The sequence below is a fragment of the Biomphalaria glabrata genome, chromosome 10, assembly GCF_947242115.1.
Source record: "Biomphalaria glabrata chromosome 10, xgBioGlab47.1, whole genome shotgun sequence".
In the NCBI taxonomy this organism is placed as follows: Eukaryota; Metazoa; Mollusca; class Gastropoda; family Planorbidae; genus Biomphalaria; species Biomphalaria glabrata.
This window is the reverse complement of record NC_074720.1, coordinates 41,018,096-41,043,868: the sequence shown is the minus strand read 5'-3', so window position 1 is coordinate 41,043,868 and position 25,773 is coordinate 41,018,096. Positions and strand designations below refer to the sequence as shown.

At 37.0% G+C, this 25,773-nt stretch overlaps 2 protein-coding genes across 2 annotated transcripts in view; one reads left to right on the top strand and one right to left on the bottom strand.

Moving 5' to 3' along the window:
- The window catches only part of LOC106079641 (hemicentin-2-like), a 142,230-nt gene that overhangs the window by 74,878 nt on the left and 41,579 nt on the right, over positions 1 to 25,773 (bottom strand). The window lies entirely within an intron of this gene.
- LOC129928576 (variable charge X-linked protein 3B-like) lies at positions 12,022 to 12,991 on the top strand. The gene is made up of 2 exons (XM_056043234.1): positions 12,022 to 12,109; positions 12,207 to 12,991. Exons 1-2 carry the CDS (start codon positions 12,022 to 12,024, stop codon positions 12,989 to 12,991), a joined length of 873 nt encoding a protein of 290 aa, XP_055899209.1.

Sequence of the window (25,773 nt, the reverse complement as noted above, 5' to 3'; positions counted from 1 at the left end):
GTTCTTTGTAATATATAGTCTATGTTACAGACTAATTCAAATTGGTTACTTTAAAATCTCTAATACATATATATATATATCTAAAATAAAATATTTTTACAGATTTCTCAATTAATTTCGAAATTCATCGTTTTGTTTGTTTGTTTTTTTTTTGTTTTTTTTTGGCGCCTGGTGGCAGAGAAGCCAAGCGCTTCACCTCGAGGTACATGTAACCTAAGTATTTATTTATTTAGCATATTAATTGAATTCAAAAAGGTTGAACACGACCTATTGAAGTCAAAAGTTGGCCTAGATTATTATTTTTTAATTAAAAAAAAAAAGAGAGCATTATGAATGTCAAGCGGTCGTTACGCCCTGTTGTAGGAGGAAATGAACCACTGACTTCACATTTAAACTGCTCCATGTATTTACATGGAGGTGCGGTGGCTGAGCGGTAAAGCGCTTGGCTTCCGAACAGGGGACCGGGGTTCACATCCTGGTGAAGACTGGGATTTTTAATTTCGGGATCTTCGGGCGCCTCTGAGTCCACCCAGCTCTAATGGGTAGCCTACCTGACGTTAGTTGGGGAAAAAAGTAAAGGCGGTTGGTCGCAGTGCTGGCCACATGACACCCTCGTTAAACCGTAGGCTAAAAAAACAGATGGCCTTTACATCATCTGCCCTACAGATCACAAGGTCTGAAAGGAGAACTTTACTACTTTACTTTAATATGTATTTACATAAGTCAATGTATGTGTTGTGTAACATTGAAATATGGACATCATTCACCAAAACTAACGGTCACGTGATGTCGATGGCTAAAACAAAGTAGGATCACGTGATATCCTTATTTGATTCGAATTAGGTAGTAAGTAGTACAGAAAAGATGGGAAAGCATGTAACTTAAAGCGTGTTTGTTTACGATTGGTGAATGGGGTCCATTGATTTCTTTGCATATACTCAAACTACATTAATATATTTTAATATCTTCAATTTTAAACCTTATACTTTTTACTGAAATTATGAAAAAAAGATGAGACAAGCTGCCACCCCCTTCGCTTCTACCTAGTTACGTTACTGCTGTGGAGTTAACCCGTTGTAAGTCGCGAGTAACAACGCAGGCTACTCTTTTTTGTTCCTTCCATAGCGAGGGGGGAGAAGGGGGGGCTGGGGTAGACGGCATGTACAGAATACGAATGCTTTTGTGCCGTGCATGTGTGTGTGTGTGTGCGCGCGCACTGCTATGTGTAATAGTGTTTGTGTTCGCACGTGCATGGCGAGAGATGTATGCCATGGGTCTGGTTCGAGGCTCCTGTTGAAGGGGTGAGCGAGAGGGGAGGGAAGGGGGGGTGATACGATGGCTTGTAATGAGGGCGCGACTCAAAATAGGGAGTCTTTGGTTTGCGGGGCCAGGAGAGGTAAAGAGGGGAGAGGCTAGGGTGTATATGATTTGCTTTATTACGCTAAGCGAGGTGGGGGGGGGGTAGAGAGAGAGACTAAAAAAGAGATTTATGTAGACACTGAAGAATTCTAAAAACTGATGTTGTTAATAATAGATTCTTGTTAAAACTTGCTGGTTAAGTGACTATGTAGCTAAGGCTAAAGCATCGCGAAGGCATTTGCCAGGTCAATTATAGCTGCACATACATATATAAGTAGGTCAATTATAGCTGCGTATACATATATAAATATGTCAATTATAACTCAAGAAAGTGGGACAGACACAAAATAGAGCAGTGAGATTAATAACAAACAAATATTCACATTTGACTAGAGTAACACCTTTAGTAAAATCACTAAATTTAGAAAGCCTTCAGGAATCAGGATAAAAGTTTTAAAAGTAAAGTAGCAATCATACATAAAACACTGAACCATAAGCTTCAAATACAAAAAAAACAAAATTTAATAAAATACTCAGAAAGACACAAAGATAAAGGCACATTCCTCGTCCCATATGCTAGGACAAATTTGTACAAATACTCCTTCTTCCCTAGTGCTATTAGAGCATGGATTGGGTTGCCTGAGCTAGCAAGGAAAACCAGTGACTTGGCAGAATGTAGGTCAGTGGTTAATATGCATGACTGAATGCATGACGCGTAGGACGTAATCATCTTCTTTTTTTTTGAAGTAACGTCTGTATTATATAAGAAGATAAGATACCAATGATTTTACAGTAAGTTAAGACCTTTGAAAAGCTTTAGTCACAGAAAATAAGGCACTTTTTTCTTTTCAATCGTTAGTAGGGTACTAAACCTTCCAGGTCTTAAAGAGGTTGGAGAATACTTGAACGGGCTAATTACAGAGCAGTTGATCGACATGTGAATTACTGGACAGCAAACAGTGGTGTAGTTAGGGTGGGGAGGGGGGAGAATCTGAAAATCCCCCAAGGCCCCCACTTGAGCAGGGCCCCCAAATGAGTGGGTTTTTTTTTACATTATATAATAAGTATTACTCAAAATGCAGGGCCCCTCAAAAATGTCAAGCTCCCCCCACCCCCGGGCCCACAAATTATGGTAAATTCCTAGCTATGCCCCTGATAGCAAACAGACCACAAAATAAAACACAAGAAGAAAAACATAAAAAATACTTTTAAATAAAAAGCAAAGCTTATACGAAGTGTAATTGTATCAATTAGTTTGGCTCAGTCATGCAAATTAAATGTGTAATAGATCTAGAACAATAAAAATAAATCTGTGCGGTTAATAATAGTTGTAACAATTGTTTTTGTTTAGGGCTATGTCATGCTTTTAGCTTTCTCAATACGCTATGATTCTATCACTTATCTGGACTCGTTGGGACTAGTTGGGAAACACGGGGGTGGGGTGATGAAAGAAATGGATATCTGGCAGGATTTTTATTGCAATTGGTTTTTAAAAGTATGTAAAAAAAAAAAAAAGAGGTAAAGACCTGAAAGACGCTTCAACGGGCCGACTTGCTAACCACTCAGCTAGTGAGGTACATATTATTAGAGAAGATTGCATAGCTAAATATTGTTTGTTTCAATTTAAAGCGGCGACCTATAAAGGGGACTAATTCAGCTTATATCACCACTTCTTCGAATACCATTTCTTTCCCTCGTTCGAGATACCAAACAAAAAAAAATTAATTACGCATAGCTAATTAACTAATTCTTCAATTTTCTTATTGTCAGGTAAAATAAATAATTGTGCAAAATTTTCAGCTTGATCCGAGATTGGGTGAGGGAGAAATTACGTTTACAAACTTTTTACCAGACAGACAGAAAAAACAGACAGAGTGGGTTGATATAAGATTAGTAACAAGACAAAAAATGCATATTTTCATGTAGTCAGTTCACACCCTGCAATCTATCAAGTTCTCTGTCTCTATAAATTTGTTGACCCCATGATGGCCTTCATCTAACAGACTACTATATTATTTATTTTCTCAAGTCCTAAAGTATGTCATTTTAAATGGCGCATTCACAGTCTATTCTTTGTAGTGCGCTAAACTACTTCTAACGCATCATGCGACTTTCCAGAATTAATAAATGCCATTGCGTCAGATGTACCTGTTTTCAAGTTACAAGAAAATTATTTCCCTTTTGCCAGTCTATATATTTTATGTCAATGATCTCAATACTTTTGAAATTCGGATTTTCCCGTAAGTATTTTAATTCTCATTCCAATCTGTCCATCTCCTCCCTTCTCTCTATTGTCTACTCCATCTTAGTTAGCACTTAAAACTAGTTAGCCAGATAGGTAGCCCTCTTAAAAGCCATTCATCTTCTGTCTTCCGATTCTAGAAGGCACTGACTATTATCTGTTTCCGCCACTCACTCATGATGTATATCACGCCCTCCGGCGCCCACCCTCTTCCGCTTGCCCCTTCACGTCACTACGACTCTCAGAGGGGAATACCTTTCTGGCAGGGCGCAGCAGCTGACCGAGAACTGTCCGGTGGTGGTCAGCCGCTGCTAACGCGGTGCCTAGATTGATATCACACAAAGTAAACTGACCCACTGGTCAAAAGGTCAAAGGTCGCACCTGTTTACTTTGCTTTCATGACAAGCTAAGAACTAATTATAATTAAACCAATATAGAATACGGTGTATCTCGTAAATACAGCCAATGGGATCAGGGCCGGCCTTAAAAATTGCGGGGCGCAGTTTAATGGATGCTTGTGAGGGTCCTCTTCTATTTTATTTTATTACAACAACTATTACTATTAATTAGATCATTATACCAACATCTATTATACAACATGCATAGGAAGCAACTCAAACGCAATAGGTGACAATGGGTTAATTAAAGTTACGCCCATCGTACAATAACACTAAATATGTTAACCCTCTAAACTCTAAGTCCTACATCTTTAATTTACTTTAAAAGACAGTGACAAAAGCGATGACTGATACTGATATGCTAAATGTAAATTGCGGGGCCCCTGCCAGGCGAGGTCCCAATTTGGAGCAATCGGTCAAATCGGCTTAAGGCCCAATATTCTAGCTAGACTCAAATTAAAAAAAAAAACAGATAAGAGAACAAATATTTAAAAAAATGGACAAAACATCAAAGAAAAAAAATGAGATAACGTATTGTCTACTTCGGCATAAGGCAAATTATGTAGGTCACAACTGGGTCTACAAAGCAATGTAACCCACTCACTATTTCTTAATTATTGGACTCGCATGAATTGTATTTATACAGAAAAACTTTTTAAAAAGAGTTAAACCGTTGGAAATAAACTTAAATATGTAGAATAAAAAACGTATGATATAAGAAATTCATACTTAACTAATCAAAAATCAAACAATATTAATATTTGGTTATGATAGAGATTCTCGCGTCAGGCATAATTTTCAAGGCTAAAAAAAAACAAACACACTTTGAGTAGTTCATCAATATGATAGACGCCCTTAGATCGACAATGAGATCTCTTCTAAAAGGTGTAGGCCATGGGGCCTAAGGCCTACACCATGGCAGTCACAGAAGTTTAAGGGATATGTCCAGAGAAAAAAACAACTTGTATGTCTCTAAAAGTAAAAAAAGTTTGGTAAAGAGAAAGTCTGTAGTTTAAAAAAAATGGTAAAGAGAAAAGTCCCTAGTTTGAAAAGTTTGGTAAAGAGAAAGTCTGTAGTTTTAAAAAATTTGGTAAAGAAAAAGTCCCTAGTTTTAAAAAAAAATTGGTAAAGAGAAAGCCTGTAGTTTTAAACAAATTTGGTTAAGAGAAAGTCTCTAGTTTTAAATAAATTTGGTAAAGAGAAAGCCTGTAGTTTTAAACAAATTTGGTTAAGAGAAAGTCTATAGTTTTAAATAAATTTGGTAAAGAGAAAGCCTGTAGTTTTAAACAAATTTGGTTAAGCGAAAGTCTGTAGTTTTAACAAATTTGGTAAAGAGAAAGTCTGTAGTTTTAACAAATTTGGTAAAGAGAAAGTCTGTAGTTTTAACAAATTTGGTAAAGAAAAAGTCTGTAGTTTTAACAAATTTGGTAAAGAGAAAGTCTGTAGTTTTAACAAATTTGGTAAAGAGAAAGTCTGTAGTTTTAACAAATTTGGTAAAGAGAAAGTCTGTAGTTTTAACAAATTTGGTAAAGAGAAAGTCTGTAGTTTTAACAAATTTGGTAAAGAGAAAGTCTGTAGTTTTAACAAATTTGGTAAAGAGAAAGTCTGTAGTTTTAACAAATTTGGTAAAGAGAAAGCCTGTAGTTTTAACAAATTTGGTAAAGAGAAAGCCTGTAGTTTTAACAAATTTGGTAAAGAGAAAGCCTGTAGTAACAAGACCGTGAAAATAAATGATTATATAAAGATAATGATAATTTAGAATGTTAAAAAAAAGGGTCTGAGTGCCTTAATGGAAGCTAAGAAATTTAGGCACTGGAAACTTATGCACCCGGTAAATTAGGCACCCGGAAGTTTAAGCACCTGTAAATTTGGCACTTTTTGACTAGGCGGAAAGTAAGGCACCGGAAAATTAGGCACTTTTTAATAGCGACCTTAATTTTGAACATAATTAAAACATAGATACATTTTACCGTATATTTTATCCATAACCTTTGACATTCTGTTGACGTTATCAATGATACCAACTACAACAATTTCTAACTGCATTTTCATGATACAAAAGAAAAGCTGAAAAAAAAAAACCTGAAAAAAAAAGATAATCATGAGAATGCGGGGGAAAAAATAGCGCTTAAAGTTGCCCAGTTGCCAGGTCGTCAGTTCGTCTCATATTTCTGTGTTTTCAGCTTGGGTCTAAAATTTAAATCACATTTTCTGCGCTCACACACACACATTTATATGTTCATTGACCGGGAGTCATGTATCGACGTGGAAGAAGCCCTGCAATACCACATGTGTCCAGACTGCGAAACACCCGCGAGGAATGCTGGCCGCGAGACCTGGTCAGACCATTAACGTGTCTATAGAGAGAGAGAAGCATAGACGTTCGGACACTGTGTAGGTGCAGGGGTGGTCAGAGCGAGCCGGTACGGAAACAGAAAGTAGGGCAGAGGGACCAAGAGAACAGTAAACAGATGTTTGAAACATTACACTTTAACTGGAAGACAAACACATACACACACACAATGATTGGCATACACACATACACAATCACACTCACACAATCAAATTTCGTATTTTACCGGAAGTAGTCTTTTTGTTAGAATCCTACGTAAAGCAACGAAAAGGTCCCAATAAACGAACGTCCTCTTCCAGTCTATATGCCCCTAACGAACTAGATAATAGAGCGACATTGACGAGCTTCTTAATGACGTGACCTTGACGAGCTAGATGTTAAGGTGACCTTAACTGGTTGGTTAAAAAATAGACCTGGCTACCTCTTGCTGAATTGGTCTTGACTTACTGATTGATAAAGTGAGCTTGACTGATTGGTTAATCCAGTAACTTAACTTAACCAACTAATTAATTAAGTGACCTTGACGAAATAGTGAAGCTACCTTGATGAGCTAGATGTTAATGAGAACTTGACCATTTTTTTTTTACCTTGACAACTTCTCGTTCATTTGACCTTGATACTGATTGGTCAAGTTAGCTTGACTGGTTAATCCATCAAGTGAGTTTATAGAAGTAGTTACTTAAGTGACTTTGACAATATAGTTAATGAAATTGACCTTGACGAGCTAGATGGCAAATGACCTTGACTCGTTATTTTAAAAATTAACATTGACGACCTCTGGTGAAATTGATATTGACTGACTGATTGATTAAGTGAGCTTGACGAGCTAGGCAATGAAATTGACCTTGAGGAACTTGATGTTTTAATAAAGAGAAATTCAAAACTAGTAATAGAGCAAGGTTGCAGTCGTGACATGAAGTTGTTTCAGATGAAGGCCCAATACATTTAAACGTATGTCTTTTTCATTCATAACAAGTCTAGGCTTTTTGTGTCTCTGTTCCTTTAAAGGACTACGTTTATAAAGGGCTACCATTTTTTATAAAGGGCCATTACTTTTAGAAAAGGCCACTAATTTTTTAAAGGGCTACTACTTTTTTAAAGGTCACTGCTTTTCATAAAGGCACAAAGATAAAGGCAAAGTTCTTATTTCATATGCAAGGACAAAATCGTACAAGTGCTCCATTAGAACATGGAATGTGTTGCCTGAATCAACCAATTCTTCTTCTTTGTTCTCATTTTTATCTTGGAGTGTTCAGATGACTAGACCAATATATGAGATGAACTGCTCAGTGATTTCCAAATCAGGGAGCTCTCCATATAGTTTTCTTTCTATTGGGGTGTTTTGGGGCCAGAGTCTTGTACGGGCCTCTTGGTAAAGAGAGCAGTTTTGGATGACATAGTCAGCATTCTCCGGTGATACTACATGTGGACAGATTTCAATGGTTCCAATTTTGAGCTTCCAGTACATATGTTGTCTCATTCTGTTGTGTCCGGTCCTGAGTCGAAAGATTAGACGTTGATCTTGTCGGGATAGCTTATAATAGACATCATCTTTCTAGTGATTTGGATGAGAGCTTGTCCATTTCTCTATTTATTTTATTTATTATTAGTTTCTTCATTTCTTCTGGATAGAGTGCAATGGTTTTTTATGAGTTAGTTCTTTCACTCTTGGCGAGTGTGTCAGCCTTCTCATTTCCTTCTAGTTCTATATGAGCTGGTATCCATTGAATAACAGTTTTTACGCTGTTGTTGTTGAGCTTTGTAAGTGTAAGGAAAGCAATGACTTTGCAGAGTTTTAAGTCTCTAATTAACTAGATTGACACTAGTCGGACGTAATTATCTTATCTTTTGAAGGAACGTCTGGAATTTATAAGAAAAGATAATTGCTAGGTCTCGATACAACTGTTGTAGTTTGTAACTCATGTGACTGTCTGTCCGTCTCTTTTATTTTTCGCTTTCTTCATATTTCGTGTTGTTTGAGGTTGGTGTATTCACCCCGCACGGACAGAACTCAGAGGAATAACGATACCAACACTGAGATTAAAATGTCTAATGACCGCGATATCCAAAATGACCATCAAGAGAACTAAACGTCAAGTCACTGCGATCGTCAGTGATACCGAAGTGAGATGGTGGTCGTACTTATCAGAATCATTCAGTAGCCCCATTAGTTCATGAGAAGATAGTGGAAGGGATGTAAGAGATGTCTAGCAGACGACCAAACGTCGGACATTTTTAAAGGAAATAAACAAAACTTTTTTTTTAATATGTTGATATATCGAAGATCTTATTTAATATAGATTTTTAAAAATATCAATGAAAAGCAATAAGTAAATTAAAGTAAAGTTTCCCCTTTCAGACCTTGAGATCTATTGGACAGATGTTTTACAGGTCATCTGTTTCTGTGGCCAACGAGGGTGTCATGTGGCCAGCACAACGACGAACCGCCTTTACTTTACCCCTACTAACGCCACGTACCCAATTTAGCTGGGTGGACTCGAAGATACCGAAATTTAAAATTCCAGTCTTCACGAGGATTTGAACCCGAAACCCCTGGTTTACCGCTCAGTCAGAGCGCCTCTACAGGGTCTAAGTGGCTGCTTTTGTTTACTTTGTCTTGACAGATATATTAAAACTTAATATTGACAAAAACAATTACTATCGTATAGCGCATTTTTCATAATCAGAACGTTTTGATCCAATGTCATGTGACGTAATGGGGAATATGGGAGAAGGTTTCCGTGCTGCCATTAGGCGGTCAGCTAACACACATCAGCTCGAGTCGGGATTCGAACTCATATCTCCTTGATAGTTAGTCCAGCGGTTTTTACTATTCAGCTATAGATCCTACATTGTGAGGTGTTTATGTATCTGATGATAATATGGGACATAATAAAATGAAAAGCCCTTATAAATATTTTTATGGTAAAAGTATAGGTCATTAATTTATAATAAAAAAAATTATAAAAATAAATAAAGGACCAATTCGTACAAGTGCTCTTTCTGCCCTAGTAGTGCCTAGTACCTAGTACATGCCATAAAATAAAAGAGACTCTAATCCAGGTCAAAGGCAAGAAGTGAATGGAGAGAATGTTGACAGATCATGAGTGGTACCCCAAAGACCAACAGACTAAGGGCAGTAAGGGACAGGTAAAGGTATTCTTGTGAATATCAATTTAAAAAAAAAAGCACACATTTCGCTTTACTAGTGGATCTACAAAACGAATTGTAATCTTTAATGATGACAATGAAGATTTAATTCAAAATATCTCGTCACTAACTTTTCAGTTTTTTTTCTCTATCGTCACAAATAAAAACTCATCGCGATTCAGAAATCAGATCTCGATCCAGATTTGTCCTGTTAAAAATCCCGAGATCTACTTGTCGGCTGCCTGTTTCTCGTCTGCAAGAAAGAACGTGTCTGAATTCTGTTAAATTATCTGGCATGCCCGTGTGTCTGCCAGCTTGTTTTTTGTGAGCTCTGAGTAAATACATAAACAAAAGTCTGGCCGCCACAAGATTGCTCTCAGTAATAAGTTCCTTTTGTTAGGTTGGCAGAGCAGACTACAAGAACTCAGAGGGAAAAAAGTTTGAATCAACGATATTGAAAAAATATTTTTTTGATCGCATGTTCCCCATAGTAGTATAATATTTACAGATCAATTCTTTTAATTTCAAGAATATCAGAGAATGGTCATCTTAGACCTACTACAGTTTGTGAAATTTGTAGTCGACATTTCGAATATGATTATTTAAATTTACGACTTCTTATCTTATCTTATCTTATCTTATATAATACAGACGTTACTTCTGCTTGCCATTACAATGAAACAATTCTTTACAGAAATGGTCGTTCATAGATTGAACTCTAAAATTGATGTATAGATGATGCCATTAATAATATCTTCATTATTTCCTGGACTCGATGTTGGGGGGCAGAAAAATTACCTGATGATTGTTACAATATTAACTCTTTCTCTCCGTAATTATTTACCACATTCTGGTGGAATCAACGCTGGTATCGTCAGTTAGGAGAGAAGGAGTTAAACATGATCGAGCTTTATCTGTGATAGCAAAGCTGCAAGATGTATTAGCAAAACAAGCAAAACTAAAAATACTTTTAAAAAGCTTATCTTAAATGTACTTGTATCAATTAGTTTGGATCAGTCATGTCATTAATTAAACTTTTACCAGATCTAGACTAACAATTTAAAAAAAGCATTTATAAAAATATAAAAAAAGGGGGAACGACCTGAATTTGAACTCATGACTCAAGCCAACACACTAAGCGCTCTACTTATGGAGAGCTTATGAAAAGTGGAAGATTGTTTAGTTATCTATTGTTTCTATGGTCTCTTAATATTTTTGAGGTTTGTGTTTATTTAGACTCAGACGATGACCTATAAAGGGGACTAATTCATCTTATACCACCACAAGTCAAGTACAACTTCTTGGTTAATTTTTAAAATGATTCCTGTGTTGTGAAGGTAAAATTAATAATCGTGCACAATTTCAGCTTGATCCGAGATTGGGTGTGGGAGAAATCACGTGTACAAACTTTTTACATGACAGACAGACATTCAGACAGACAGAGTTGATATAAGCTTCGTATAAAGTTAACTGTACGAGATTACGAATTTTTTGCGCACATCTCCAGAATAGCTGGTCAGATGCTGGTCACTGTGTTGTCCACACAGCACCCTCGTGTTCCGTTTTGCTTAACATCTGTCTTAGGTCAAGAAGTACACAATAATACAAGAAAATCATTTTAATGTATTTTGAATAACAATAGTAATAATAATAATAATAATAATCTAAAGGAAGAGCGGTCTATTAAGCCAATGATATAATGGTCATTTATTTCTGTGACACCATGTGGTCAGCACAAATACAAACTGCCTTTATTTATTTCCCCAACTTATGTCTAGTACTTATCAGAGCTTAGAAAATTTGATTCTGCAGTGCTAAAAATATATTTAAAAATTTGCATATAACATTTTAAAAAGATGATTTATCAACATTGCCTTTATTCTCTTCAGTACATAGAACAAAACGATATATTTGTATAGTATTTCGACATAGATTTATTGTAAGTACCATTACATTGCAACATATTGCACAAATTTGTACAATACATCTATTTCTCAATCAAACCTTCTTCCATTTTCTTACCATGAACGGAATGCAATCGTTTTGACCAGCAAGATGTAGCAGGTTATGAATATTCATTAGGCCAGTTATGACGCCCGGATTCTGACGTATCAGACCGTCATATATTCAACAGGGGAAATTTGGTAGAAGTGAAGCAGACGGCAGAGAGAGATCGTTTGCTTAGCTGCAAATTGCGCGTCATCTTTGATTGGTTGATCCAACCAATAAAACTCCGTTCACGTGACTGGAATAGACAATCAAATGTTTTTGTTTTCTAAGCTTGCACTGCCCAACACACACTCAATCACGGAGACATGCTTCGTGCCCACACAAAAAAAAAAGAAGAATGTCAGAGTGAATGCGAATTTTTCCCTTCGATAGACACGCCTCTGAAACTGAGTTTGACCAGGGGAGCAGCCTATTACAGAGGTGGGGTGGGGGATCATCGGTATAGATATCAACAGTAGTTTCATCAATTTATGTTAGAAAATCATTTAAGCTGGTCGGTCAAACGTTTTATGCTTCGTAGCAGGATTAGAGACATCAGGGACTCCACAAAGAAGCACTCTGAAAATCGCAAGCCGTCTGATGGGGGAAGTAGTGACGGTATTGTGCTGGTCTCATGATACTCTTGTTAAATACAGGGCGTGGAGCATAGATACAGATGAGGTTCTCATAATCTGCATATTGGGTCTGAACTAAGGGATTTCTGTACCGCATGCCCCATTGAGTCTGGAAGCTAGAGAACCATTGAGTCTGGAAGCTAGAGAACCATTGAGTCTGGAAGCTAGAGAACCATTGAGTCTCGAAGCTAGAGAATCATTGAGTCTTGAAGCTAAAGAACCATTAAGTCTGGAAGCTAGAGAACCATTGAGTCTGGAAGCTAAAGAACCATTGAGTCTGGAAGCTAGAGAACCATTGAGTCTGGAAGCTAGAGAACCATTGAGTCTGGAAGCTAGAGAACCATTGAGTCTCGAAGCTAGAGAATCATTGAGTCTTGAAGCTAAAGAACCATTAAGTCTGGAAGCTAGAGAACCATTGAGTCTGGAAGCTAAAGAACCATTGAGTCTGGAAGCTAAAGAACCATTTGGTCTGGAAGCTAAAGAACCATTGAGTCTGGAAGCTAAAGAACCATTGAGTCTGGAAGCTAAAGAACCATTTGGTCTGGAAGCTAAAGAACCATTGAGTCTGGAAGCTAGAGAACCATTGAATCTGGAAGCTAAAGAACCATTTGGTCTGGAAGCTGGAGAATCATTGAGTCTGGAAGCTAAAGAACCATTGAGTCTGGAAGCTAAAGAACCATTAAGTCTGGAAGCTAGAGAACCATTGAGTCTGGAAGCTAAAGAACCATTTGGTCTGGAAGCTAGAGAACTATTGAGTCTGGAAGCTAAAGAACCATTGAGTCTGGAAGCTAAAGAACCATTTGGTCTGGAAGCTAGAGAACCATTAAGTCTGAAAGATAGAGAACCATTGAGTCTGGAAGCTTGAAAACCTTTGAGTCTTGAAGCTAGAGAACCATTGAGTCTTGAATCTTGAAAACCTTTGAGTCTTGACGGTAGTTACTCTTTGACGATGTTATTTGAAACACATACAACAGTAATAATACGCTGCTGATTACACCATGCATGCGCTAAACAGACTTATATGTGGTAAAATGTGCAGTGTTACAGTGTAGGTAGGCTGTGCGGTATCCGATAAGTCTCCTAAGATTTATGATATTAAACAGGTCGTCTTGGCAATGACTAAGATGATTAGGTGGACGTATACTGATACATACTAATAGTGTATTTAGTTTCATGTAATACTAATAGGTCATTGTTTTATGTTGTTGTTTTTTTAAATATAGTTTTATATACAGTGTGGAATTAAAATTAATTAACTTTTTTTTTTCGATTTGTTGTTTTCTAGCCTTCTAGAATTTAATGAGAAATAAAGTTGCATTCATAGACATATATATATAGACTGGACGACAAAGAACAAATTATTATCGGAAATATTTGGGAAAAGATAAGTTTGTAGATCCACATCACAAACCTATATATATTTGCCTATGTCTATGATTATGAAACAAAGACAAAATATTGGGAATATGGCAGTTTTGCACTTTTCAAAACGTAAGATCAAAGGTATATATTGGCTGAAATGTTAGTCCTAGAATTTATAGCTCAATCGCCGCCATTTTTTTTTCACTTAGATATAGTACATAAAACATATTGACTCCCCCCAAATAAAAATAACTTCCTACTTCCAGTCTATATTTATTTATGTCTATGGTTGCATTACAAAGAGTAGATTACTCCGAATACTATTTCGTATGGAAATCGATACAATGAGTAGCTCGTGGCTTGGTTATCCACCTTATTATTATGATATCTTTTGAACTATGGATTTGATAAAAGTGAATAGAATTGTCATTGAACCAAGTCTTTAAAAGAAAAAAACACAAGTTCCGTTTCACTGGGTGAATCACAGCTTTAAAGTGCACATACTTCAGGATTTACCTAGAATGCACAATGGGGAAGGGGGAAGGAGAGAGAAAGGTAAACCAAGAAAGGTGGATTCAATCAACCCAGATTTAGTTTCTCGACTGTTCAGCGCAATGTCATAGAAGTTTTAACGCCTGGAGACTAGAAAGAACATATTTCTGGCTTTAAAAAACCCCCATAAACTCAGTCAATATTTTGTTCCATGATAAAACAATAACAGATTGTGTTTATGTTTGTTTGTTTGTTTCAGGGGAGGAAGGAGATATAGGAGTGGGTGGGGTGGGGGGATAAGTTATACCTTTTTTAACACGTTTTCTTTGCTATGAGTCACGTGATTAGAAAATGCGTTGCTGCAGCACTTATCTATTTCATCTGGTGCCACACCCCTCTGGCTGCCAACAACAAACACATGCAGTGTGCCAGCAACACATCTATACACCGAGCCTACACATACACAGACTCATCTGCAAACCACATCTATACACACCGAGCCTACACATACACAGACTCATCTGCAAACCACATCTATACACACCGAGCCTACACATACACAGACTCATCTGCACACCACATCTCCACACACCGCGTTTACACATACACACTTATCAGCACACTTCGTCTACACACAACAACAACAACACACCTACACAAGACATCTGTATACACACATACAACTGCACACCACATCGAGTCCCACACACAGACACGCACAAAGTGTGCAGGGTTCATCGATAGGTGCAATACAGACTTGCATCCTATACGTCTGCGCCTTCTTGATCCCAGGCCTGTGTTCACCCCCAGTTCCTCATTTCTCTGGCAATCAAATCATTAAATAAGAACAATCTGGTATAAACTTTGTCACATGTAAATTATGAGTGAGTCTGGTGTGAATGTACACTTTGGTTTCTTATAGTTATAATGTTTTTTGTTTGGTGTAATGCACAAATTGTAAGACAAATTTCCTTACGGATAATAAAGATTATTATTATTATTATTATTATCATGGGCGTAGCCAGGATTTTTTTTCGGGGAGGGTTTTGGGGGGGGGGGATTCCCCGACCTCCACCCCCCCCCCCCCCGGTGAAAAAAAAAATATATATGTGTGTGTGTACATAATTAATCTTTATTACATTCTGACCCTTTCGGAAGACGTTTATTGTTTATTGTAGACTCCCCGCCCTTGACAGCAAGGGGGTCTGGGGGAGTTTGCAGCGCTCCCCCACCGCGGGGCGAAGCCCAGCCGCCGAGCACTATTTCTGGTATTGAAAGCCAACAAAATGCATATTCTGAGGTATGTACAGTGCATTATCTTGCTATTAAAAAGTTTTATTTCAAAAACCTAATGTGCTATTCTTACTGACTTTAAACCCTCTCGCGCCGTTCGGCGCATTTTCCGGCAAGCTGTTTCCGCAACTCTTATTTTGCGTAATTCATTTTGTCGGAAAACATGTCCCGCAAAACCTCATGCGACGCTCTGTCACAACCTTACTAAGGATTCGATTCCCAGTTCGACATATGATTTCTTTGATTTAGACCCGATCTCTATGACTGACTCCTAAAATCTGTCTTAGCCATCTTTGTTGAGACACATTTAATGATTTTCAATTTCGGCAGAAGACTATTCACACTTAATTAATGGAGCCCAAGCCAGTGGTAGAAATTTGTAACATTTCTTAACTACGCTCTTGGAATTATATGCCTGTATTTCGCTTTAGATTTTATATCGAAAAAGAAAGTTTTTTCGTCAAATCATCTGTTGAGGGGTTTTAAACTAAAATAATTTTTTTGTTTTGTTTTTAATTCAAAACCCCATTTAGCTACGATCATAGAATTTGGTGACTGTAGTTTGCTTTAAAATAATATTGAAGAGAGAGGTTTTCAACTCTAAACGCTCTGTACGGGAATTTTAAACTCAAAACCATCTGGAGGGGTTTTAAACTTTAAAGAAAAAGCCATCTGGAGGAGGGGGATTTAAACTCAAAACCCCTTTGGCTACGTTCATAGATTTTATAGTGTGTAATTTGCTTTTTTTTATATTGAAGAGGTACTTTTTAGCTTCAAACCCCAACTGGAAGGGGGAGGGGGGTTAAACTCAAAACCCCTTTGGCTACGCTCATAGAATTTTGAGTGTGTAATTTGCTTTTTTTATATTGAAGATGGGGTTATCGTAAATTTTGGATGGGGTTTTAAAATCAAAATCTTCCTCAACTGTGCTGTTGGAATTTGGGGATTGTTGTTTGCATTTTTTTTGTTTTGTTTTATAGAAGAGGGGAATTTAACTGCAAAAACCTCTGGTAGGGGGTTTAAAATTCAAAACCCCCTGTAGGGGGTTTTAAACTCAAAGCCACCTGATAGAGGGATTTGTATCTCAAAACCCCCTGATAGGTGTTTTTAAAATCTCAAAACCCCCTGGTAGGGGGATTTAAACTCAAAACCCCCTGGTAGAGGGTTTTTAACTCATAACTGCCTCGGCTGTGCTGTGGTAAGTGATGATTTAGTATTAAAATCTCACCTAAAATAAACAAAATGAAAGCAAAAATCAGTCACTTAATTCCGCAGGGGGGGGATTTCATTTCGGGGGGGGGGGGTTTGAACCCCAAGAACCCCCCCCTGGCTACGCCCATGATTATTATTATTATTATCTTATCTTATTATTTATTTGTACAAAAGAGAGATAAGAGAATACAATGTATTTGGAAACGAGAATTCAAATTCTTATCATATTCATGTCTTTTTATTTTTCTGGACAGGAGAGTTACACTGGCACTTTGAACAAAAAAAAACAACAACAAAACAACAACTTCATTGAGTATTTTGTTTGGCGGGTAGAGAACTGAACACTGCATCTTGAAATGACGCAAACGAGACCTAGACTTACAAGTAGATAGACTTGGAACAGTGCCCTCAGCGAGACATTTTTAAAGACCTGTTTCCCCTTTTTTTTGAAGACTTGAACGATTAAAGTTAGGGTAATGTCCATTTAATGTAATTTTAACCATTTTTTTTAATATTTAGTATTCAAATGTTTAACTCTTTCTCTCCTAATTTACGATGCCAACGTTGATTTGACCACATTAAACAAAATTGTTTTTTTTTTATTCATAAACTTAAATTTGTGTTGTGTTAAAAGAGCTTGCATTCTCCTATAATTCGAAACCAAATATAACATTTTCTAATTACAAACAAAGGAGTTATTGAAGTTTAACCCTAACAGGATAGAGATAAACACAAATGAGCAAAATGAATAATTCTATCGGAACGATGAAAATAATTACGGAGACAAAGAGTTAATTTATAAAATAATGTTGTTGTTTTTTTCTTGAGTGGAATCTGTTGCAATTTCTGCATTGGCGTAAATCTGGCTCTAAGATGACTTCAAGAATCAAGAAAACTGTTCGAAAAGTATATGTTTCAAAGAATGTGTGCTCTAGAGATGCTGTCTGTAATCACGTGACTCACTACACATCCAAACTCACCCCCTCACTTTCTTACAAACGTCTGGACAAACAACCGAAAGAAAAACTGCTGGCCGGTGCACTGGGAGGAGGACAAGCTGATCTTTGAGTACACTGAGCGAGGCGTACGATTCTTATCACTGACCGTAGAAAGATCATGCTCTTGTTCGTTCTTGGGTCAAAAGAGTTCAGACTGAAGCGAAAAACATCAACGAAGCCAGGACGTGTCATTTTGGAACACGGGCAAAACTGACGTCTGCTAAATCTACTTTACATAATATTTAAACTTAACTGGCACAAAGGCAAAACTGACGTTTGAAAACGCTAAATTACGTAATATTTAAATGTAACTGGCACACAGGCAAAACTAACGTCTGCAAACTCTACATAACAAAATATTTAAACGTTCAAAACTGACGTCTGCAAACTATTTAAACTTAACTGGCACAAAGGCAAAACTGACGTCTGCAAACTCTACATAACAAACTATTTAAACGTTAAAAACTGACGTCTGCAAACTCTACATAACAAAATATTTAAACGTTAAAAACTGACGTCTGCAAACTTTATATTACTAAATATTTAAACTTAACTGGCACAAAGGCAAAACTGGCGTCTGCAAACTCTACATAACAAAATATTTAAACGTTAAAAACTGACGTCTGCAAACTCTACATTATATAATATTTAAACGTAAAATACAAAGTTAAAACAATAGCGCTTTTTATAAAGAATTACTGCCAACTTTTACCTTCTGGCTACGCTTAGTTTATTGATCTTTAATGTATACAACTCTATAATATTTGTAAAAATTATATCCTGTCAAAAAACGCAAGCTAATGCTGTAGGCATTTCTTAAGCTCCTCGGGTCTCGCAAAGACATTCCTACAGGGAACAGTTCCAGGCTAAATAATTCGAAGCGATGGTAAGACAACATCAATCAATGGATAAGACCTATCAGAGACTCTAAGCCTGTTCGAAGACAGAAAAAAATGAAGAAAGATGGTCAACAAGTAGTATGTGGTGTCCTAACGGTAGAAAAAAGACAGGATGAATGGATATTAAGTCATCAACATTTTATTCCGTCAAGACACATAGCTTTCTAAAAGCGTTTTTTTTTTAAACTTTGTGCTAAGTATTTTATCTTTACATATTCGTTACCATATAACACACGCCCACGTGGTATTTTGTTTTCAAGCATAATTTACAATTTGAAAGGATTTCGGATATCCTAGACTAGAGTAACACCTTTAGTAAAATCAGTAAATTTAGAAAGCCTTCAGGAATAAGGATAGAAGTTTTAATAGTAAAGTAGCAATTATACATAAAACACTGAACCATAATCTTCAAATACAAAAAACAAAATTTAATAAAATACTCTGAAAGACACAAAGATAAAGGCACATTCCGCGTTCCATATGCTAGGACAAATTTGTACAAATACTCCTTCTTCCCTAGTGCTATTAGAGCATGGAATGGGTTGCCTGAGCTAGCCAGGAAAACCAGTGACTTGGCAGGGTTTAAGTCATTGGTTAATATGCATGACTAAATGCATGACGCGTAGAACGTAATCATCTTCTTTTTTGAAGTAACGTCTGTTAAGATAAGATAAGAAGATCCTACTGGACCAAATAATCCATCCCTTAATTGTGATACTCCGGGTTAGAAACAATTCAGAATCAATGGATTAAATAAAAATGAGATTTAACAAAACTATAAACACAAGAATATGCGGCAAAAGATGCTAACAACTTAACGAACTCAAGCAGAAGTTTACCAGCAGTATAAAATGTAGACACCAACCGTTTTCATAACTTCATTATTTCGTTTTTAAAATGGAAAGAAACTGAAGGAATTCATTACCCCAGAGCGCCAAAGTTCCCCAGGTCTGTCTACAGAGATGGAGAAAGAAAAAAAATTCCAAGGTAAATAACTCTCCCCACAAGTCACTGTCAGTCAAGTGGAACGTCCTGAAATTTCTGTTTTCCTCATTCGCGCTTGAATTTCTCTCTGCTGCTCTGGTCGAAGGTCAAAGAAAAATAATGGAGCAGGGTCAAAGGGCATGCGTGTAGTATGCTTGGGGGGAAATTGCTGGAACCTCACAGAGAATGTTTGAATCTAATTATTTTTGTTTCAAAGACATATACAGTGTTGAAATTCCTTTATGGATTTCCTTTTAAAATTTAAAATTGTCATTTTGTAAAATGATTTATAGTTTAATCAGTGGCGTAGCTAGGGTGGGTGAGAGGGGTCCAAATTTGAAAGTATACAGCATTAAATTTTATGATTAAGTCCGGGATAAAGGGGCATAATACAGCGACTGTTCTCAGTTTACTTTTTAATCTAAGGGACACAAATTATTTTCTGATATTCTTTTCATTGGAATTAATTTTACAGAAAGTAAATATTTTACTTTAAAATATATTATTTGAAATTATACATTTATTATGTCACTAAATATTCCAATTTCAAAATTATTCCTCTTTAGGCATTCATGTGTGCAGTTTTCTTAATAACCCTATTAATCTGCAAAAATATTCATTCCACTGGCCGTATAAATATCACAACAAATGCACACATACAAGAGGTCTACATATATTAATTCTCACATCCTCATATGCTACGTACCGCTGCGGTAATCATGTCACTCAATTATTTTATATTAAATAATTTTAAAATCAAACCAGAATTTGCAACATACTAGGAATAATTATGTTTGCTTTTCTTGTTAATTACTAATTTTGAATAGTCCACAATAATTGGTTCTGGAGAGTTTCTATAGCTCATGTCATGTCCAAATAGACAAACTAGTTATACAAGAACTTTTTTATGTCTCTTCAAAACGAAGCCAATGTCTAACAACCGAGGGAAAAAAAATTAAAATATAGAGATAAAAAAGAAAAAAAAAAGGCAGCAGCAAGAGTTGTGTCTCTTGTGACCCCAGAGGGCGCTGCTGTGGGAAGCGAAGACGCAGACGATAAATACATAGAAAAAAATGCAAAATGGATGGAGGGGAAGATGAAACATTGGCGCTGAAAGAAACAGATGGAGGGAACTACTGGAACACTGTTTCCCAAACTGTGTTCCCCGGAACCAAAGTGTTCGTCGAGGGCTACGTAGGTGTTCCACGAACTACTGGAATAATTAATTAACTAGAAGCCACAACGTTTTTTAATCTCTCTTTAAAAAAAAAATAAGCAGTGTTCCGCTAAATACTCGGAATGTGTGAAATGATCCGTTAAGGAAAAAGTTTGAGAAACACTGGACTAGAATAGGAAATAAAAAAAAAAAGGTACGACATGTCGGTACGTAACGTAAAACATGCCAAGAGTTTATATATAGAAACTTGATTGTACATAGACTTACAGATAGACCAACCATTATGAATTTCACTGTGCGCGTCCCGTCTGGACGTCAAACAAATGAGAACACAAGAAGAAATAAAACAGACAAAATATGAAAAAGAAAATTTAATAAAAAAGCTTATTTAAGGTAAAGAACTCCGCACTTACTACAATATATCTCAATAATGTAGAAGATATTTCCCTTATTCAATATAAAACAAAATAATTAATTACCAATAATTAATCGACTAACTGGTTAGCTTTTTTAAAATTGATCGATGTTTTGTTAGGTACAAAAAATTTTTTTTTAAAATTACTGTAACTATATAAGGAGACAAAATCCTACATATTTAGCCGTATTTGTGAATACTGAAGCATTAGCTCCCTTTCTTGGTATCAAACCAATTAAATAATTGATTACCATTTATTAATTGGCTAATTGGTTAATTTTTTTTAATTGTCATGAAACTTCTCTATTTCCATAAAAAATTGTGCCACAATGGATGTGAGAGAAATAACTTGTACACACTTTTTACCAGACAGACAGAATGAGCTGATATATAAAGCTGTGTAACAATCTTGTTCAGTTAATAAAGTGAGGACCTTGATTCTTTTAGACTTTGTATTTAATTATAAAAAGAAATATACTAATGGAGCATTGAATTAGCTTCATATTGAAGCAGTAGCTTAGCGAGCTCCCCGTGGGCCCGGTTTAAGACTATGACGGTGGGTTCATATTATAGCAGTGGCGTAGCTAGGATATTTGCCATCATTTGGGGGGGGGGGGGTCCTGGGGGCTTGACCTCTTTTGGGGTCCTTGCATTTTGCGTGATATTTAAGATTTAATGAAAAAAATAATTTCGAACACTCATTTGTGGGCTCCCCTTAGGGTGGAGGCCAGGGGGGATTTTCAAATCCTCCCCTTCCCCCCCCCCCCCCACCTTAGCTACGCCACTGTGTTACAATGTAGGCGTAATCAGGATGAATACTTTTACGTTGAGACAGCTGTCATGATCTGAGGAAATAACACTTGATATAGCAGACACAAAGAATACGTTTAAGACTACTTTAAGATATGCAATATCTTGAATCACCACATAGAATGAGATACACAACATATTCCAAGTATACTTTGTAACAATCTTTCATAGAAATATGTTAGACTGATATTGTAATAACATAGTAACTGGTACAAGTCTCTACAAACTCTTTATACTAACTATCGTCTATTAAGTTTCTCAAGTGTCCACTTTCAATGACTGCGTTCTACTGACTGCCTGCCTATAATGACTGTTCCTTACTGACTGCTATCAAGTATCCGGATAGCTCCAGGTTAAAAGTGTTCACCATTAGAAACATAAGTGTTTCATTCCAATATCAAAATAGGGTGCCCTACTCTATGGCACCGACTTTGAGGTGGCGACAAAGACAAAGACCAAAGAACTAAATGATCGGAGTCTTTCCGTATTGTCATAAAATTTCTTCCAGCGGCATCGCTATAGATGTCACCTAAAGAAAGATCCAAGAGAGCATAATCGCAGTGCAGACGATGTTAAATTACCCGTTTCTATGATGACATTTAACGAGGGTGTGATGTAGATACCACAATGACCAACCGCTTTGACTTTCCCCCAGAGACGAGGCTTGGTCACAAATGGTAATCTGGAGAAATTAAGAACTTTAATTTAGGCTTGACACCGCAAAATAAATGTCCCGAGCTTTCCCTGGCCTGAACCCGTGGCATTCAGTTCATCAGTTAACCCCATGACTCTCCCATTACATGACTCTTCCATTACATGACTCTCTTTAAAAAAAAAATTACTATCTGATGACGTGTTAGGAGAATATGAATCCCCCCCCCCCCATGTGCAAACATTGATATAAGTCAACTATACACAGTAACTCACAAGGATTGGTTCACAACTTGATGTTGCTTTTGATTCACGAAACTTCCGGTTTCTATCATAAGCCTTGATTAATCACCATAATGTTTACTCGTTTAGAGTTGAATAAAAACAGGGACTTCATACCAGACCTGTAACACTTTTTGGTAGTAATAACTTAAAACTTTTAACATTAATTAATGTTTCATTATTTTATAAATAAAAAGAGTAAGTCATAATTAAACTAATCATACTGTAAATTCGTACGTATCAAAAGTGCTTCAGCTCTTCAACAGAGGGACAAACGTATCCCATTTCATTAAATCAAGAGGCAAACAAAATGGCTTTAAAGTTATTTTTTTTTCCTAGCATGCTTAAAACTTCTGCCAAAATAACTCAAGTTTTCTTTCTCTCCCCTTTGGTCTCGTCTGCTTGCTATTGTAAGTTACAGAAATCCTGACATACTTTTATTTAGTTGTGTGTATTTTCTGTGTTTATTTTCCGGTGTGTATTTTATCTGTTGCCCAGTGCCACAGACGGAACTTGGAATTCGGAATTTCGCTTCGCTAAGATTTCTCCTTTTTGCTGAGCGTGTCTCTGAGACTGGCAGATAAGGTTGATGATTAGGTTGATAGCAGGAGGCGGGAAAACAAAAATCTGGATTTGTTTTTCTTACGAAGAAAACATTAGGAAAAAAAAAAGCATCTTAAAAGATTTAGCACACTGCATTTAAGAGAAGTTATAAAACGAAAGCGTGTTTTCAAACTATATCCCACACACCTCTATATGTTTTAAAACTAGATTTTACTTGAAATCCAGGATAAACTTTCAGATTGATCTTTTAACATGAATAAAGAATGTTTACAGTTACATGTACTTACAACATGACATCTAAGTATTTAAGGTTTGCGAATTTTTTTTTTTTGTTGCAATATTTTTGCTGTAAGACTCCTACTTTTTGTACACATAAGTAAATAAAGCATAATATATAGCAGTGTTCCAAAACTGTGTTTCGCAGAACACTAGGGCTCCGCGAGACCAGAATAGATGTTCCACAAACTAAGGTATTAAATTCACTAGATTATGAATCCATATGAATTAATCTATCCCCAAAAAACAAGCAACAAGAAAATTGTTCCTCTGAATACTTAGAATGTTTAAAGTGTTTCGCGAAGACAAAGGTTTGGGAAACATTGCTATATAGCATACTATAAAAACGATGAGACGTCTACTCAAGACCTGTGTAGTCCGAAAAAACTCCAGTGGGCCATATCTGGACCCAGGCTTGAGACCCCTGTCCACAGTGCATAATGAATAACTTAGTGGCAAACACGTCAAACTTCCACCATAGAGGCTCAAGTTCGAATCTAAGTTATGAAGAACTTCATATTATTTTTTATTTTTTTCAATCACTTTTGTAAAAGGCAGCACGGAAACCTTCTTCCAAATCTCCCCCCCCCCCCCCACACACACACACACTCACAGAACTGTTCCATAAAAGTGATTGGTACATCACACTTGAGAATTCCTTGCGATAGCACTGAGGCACGTTTGCTGGAAATGTAGGCTTATATGGCTCTAGGCCAAACACAAGCGCCGCTGCTCTAGACTCACTTGATTCACATGAAGCATTAAAGATAAGTTGAGTGATTCGAATCTTTGAAGTTCCCGAGTTCAACTACAGATCGCCATATCTGACGGGGGGAACACTACTTTAAACTTATTGCTGAAAGCAAATGGGTCCTCCATAGGGGCGGACTGGCTATATGGGCTCTCGGGCCAATGCCCGGTGGGCCGGTACTCAAATGGGCCTGTAGGACCAAATATATCTTCTTTTTTTAAATCACGTCTGTATTTTATAAGATAAGGGCCGCATAGATGTTACTAAGGCAGCTATTAAATTGTTTAAGGTTTTATAGTATTCTCTTACAAAAGGGGCTATCTGACCCACGTATATTCACAGTATGCATGTGTACAGCTATCGATACATTATCAAACTGGCATAATGATTTTGAGGACAGGTATGCCAAGAATGGATGTCCATCATATAATATACAATTTATGGGCCGGTTGAAATAGAAATGCCCGGGCCGATTGTGACACCCAGTCCGACCCTCCAGATTTAAATTTATTTTGTGCTACATCCGGGAGAGCCCTAACCAGTGGCGTAGCTAGGGTGTAGGTAGGAGGGGGGGGGGAGAATTTGAAAATCCTCCGGGGCTCCCACTTGAGGGGGGGGCCCAAATAAGAGTTTTTTTACATTAAAAATGAAATTTTAACCAAAATGCTGGGGCCCCCCAAAGAGGTCAAGCCCCCGGGTCCCCGCACGATGGAAAATTCCTAGCTACGCCCCTGGCTCTAACCCTAACCCTAAGAACATTTGATTCCACAGCGCTAAAAAGGTGCACAGAATTATCGCAGACCCTTTAAAAAAGACAGAGCGTTTTAAACGCTTCTTTTATTTCAACAACGGATGCACCAAATCAAGCTGGCTTATTTTTTTTCCCGCCATGTATGAAAATGTCCACTAAATCCAAACAGAAACGTCACGTGACTCTTAACCACGTGCTGGTAAACATCTCCCCCTCGGCAGAAGAATGCAGGCAATCTATACACGCCTACAACAAATCTACTACACACATAGTACACACATGCTAGACACATACTTCACACGGACATGCTACACACCTACTACACACATGGTACATGCATTGATGCATACTACACATCTACTACAAGTTCACACATTCTATATAGATAATACATATTTACTACACTCATGCTACACACTGGCTGCCTGGTCGTGCGGTTTGCGCGCTGGACTGTCGTTCGGATTTATCGACGGTCGAGCGTCCTGCGGGAGGTTTGGACTAGGAAGTAAACTATCTTCAACTCTGAAGGAACATCCGAAATATGTAAAACATTTTACAAACAACATTTTACTTACTCCAATACTTATTGCAGGGCCGGCCTTAGGTAACTGGAGGCCCTAGGCGAAATGAATAAGGTGGCCCCCAAATGAAATACAAAAATAATAAGACCGAAAAATTAAATTACGCAATAAATTAAAAACTTTCCTGCATCTATACCTAAATCAACAAA

Bases quoted from the DNA above. Each gene is read 5' to 3' on its own strand.
- LOC129928576 (XM_056043234.1), top strand. From the start codon at position 12,022: ATGCTTCGTAGCAGGATTAGAGACATCAGGGACTCCACAAAGAAGCAC. The intron at 12,110-12,206 runs GTATTGTGCTGG...GTCTGAACTAAG, and splicing joins TGATGGGGGAAGTAGTGACG to GGATTTCTGTACCGCATGCC.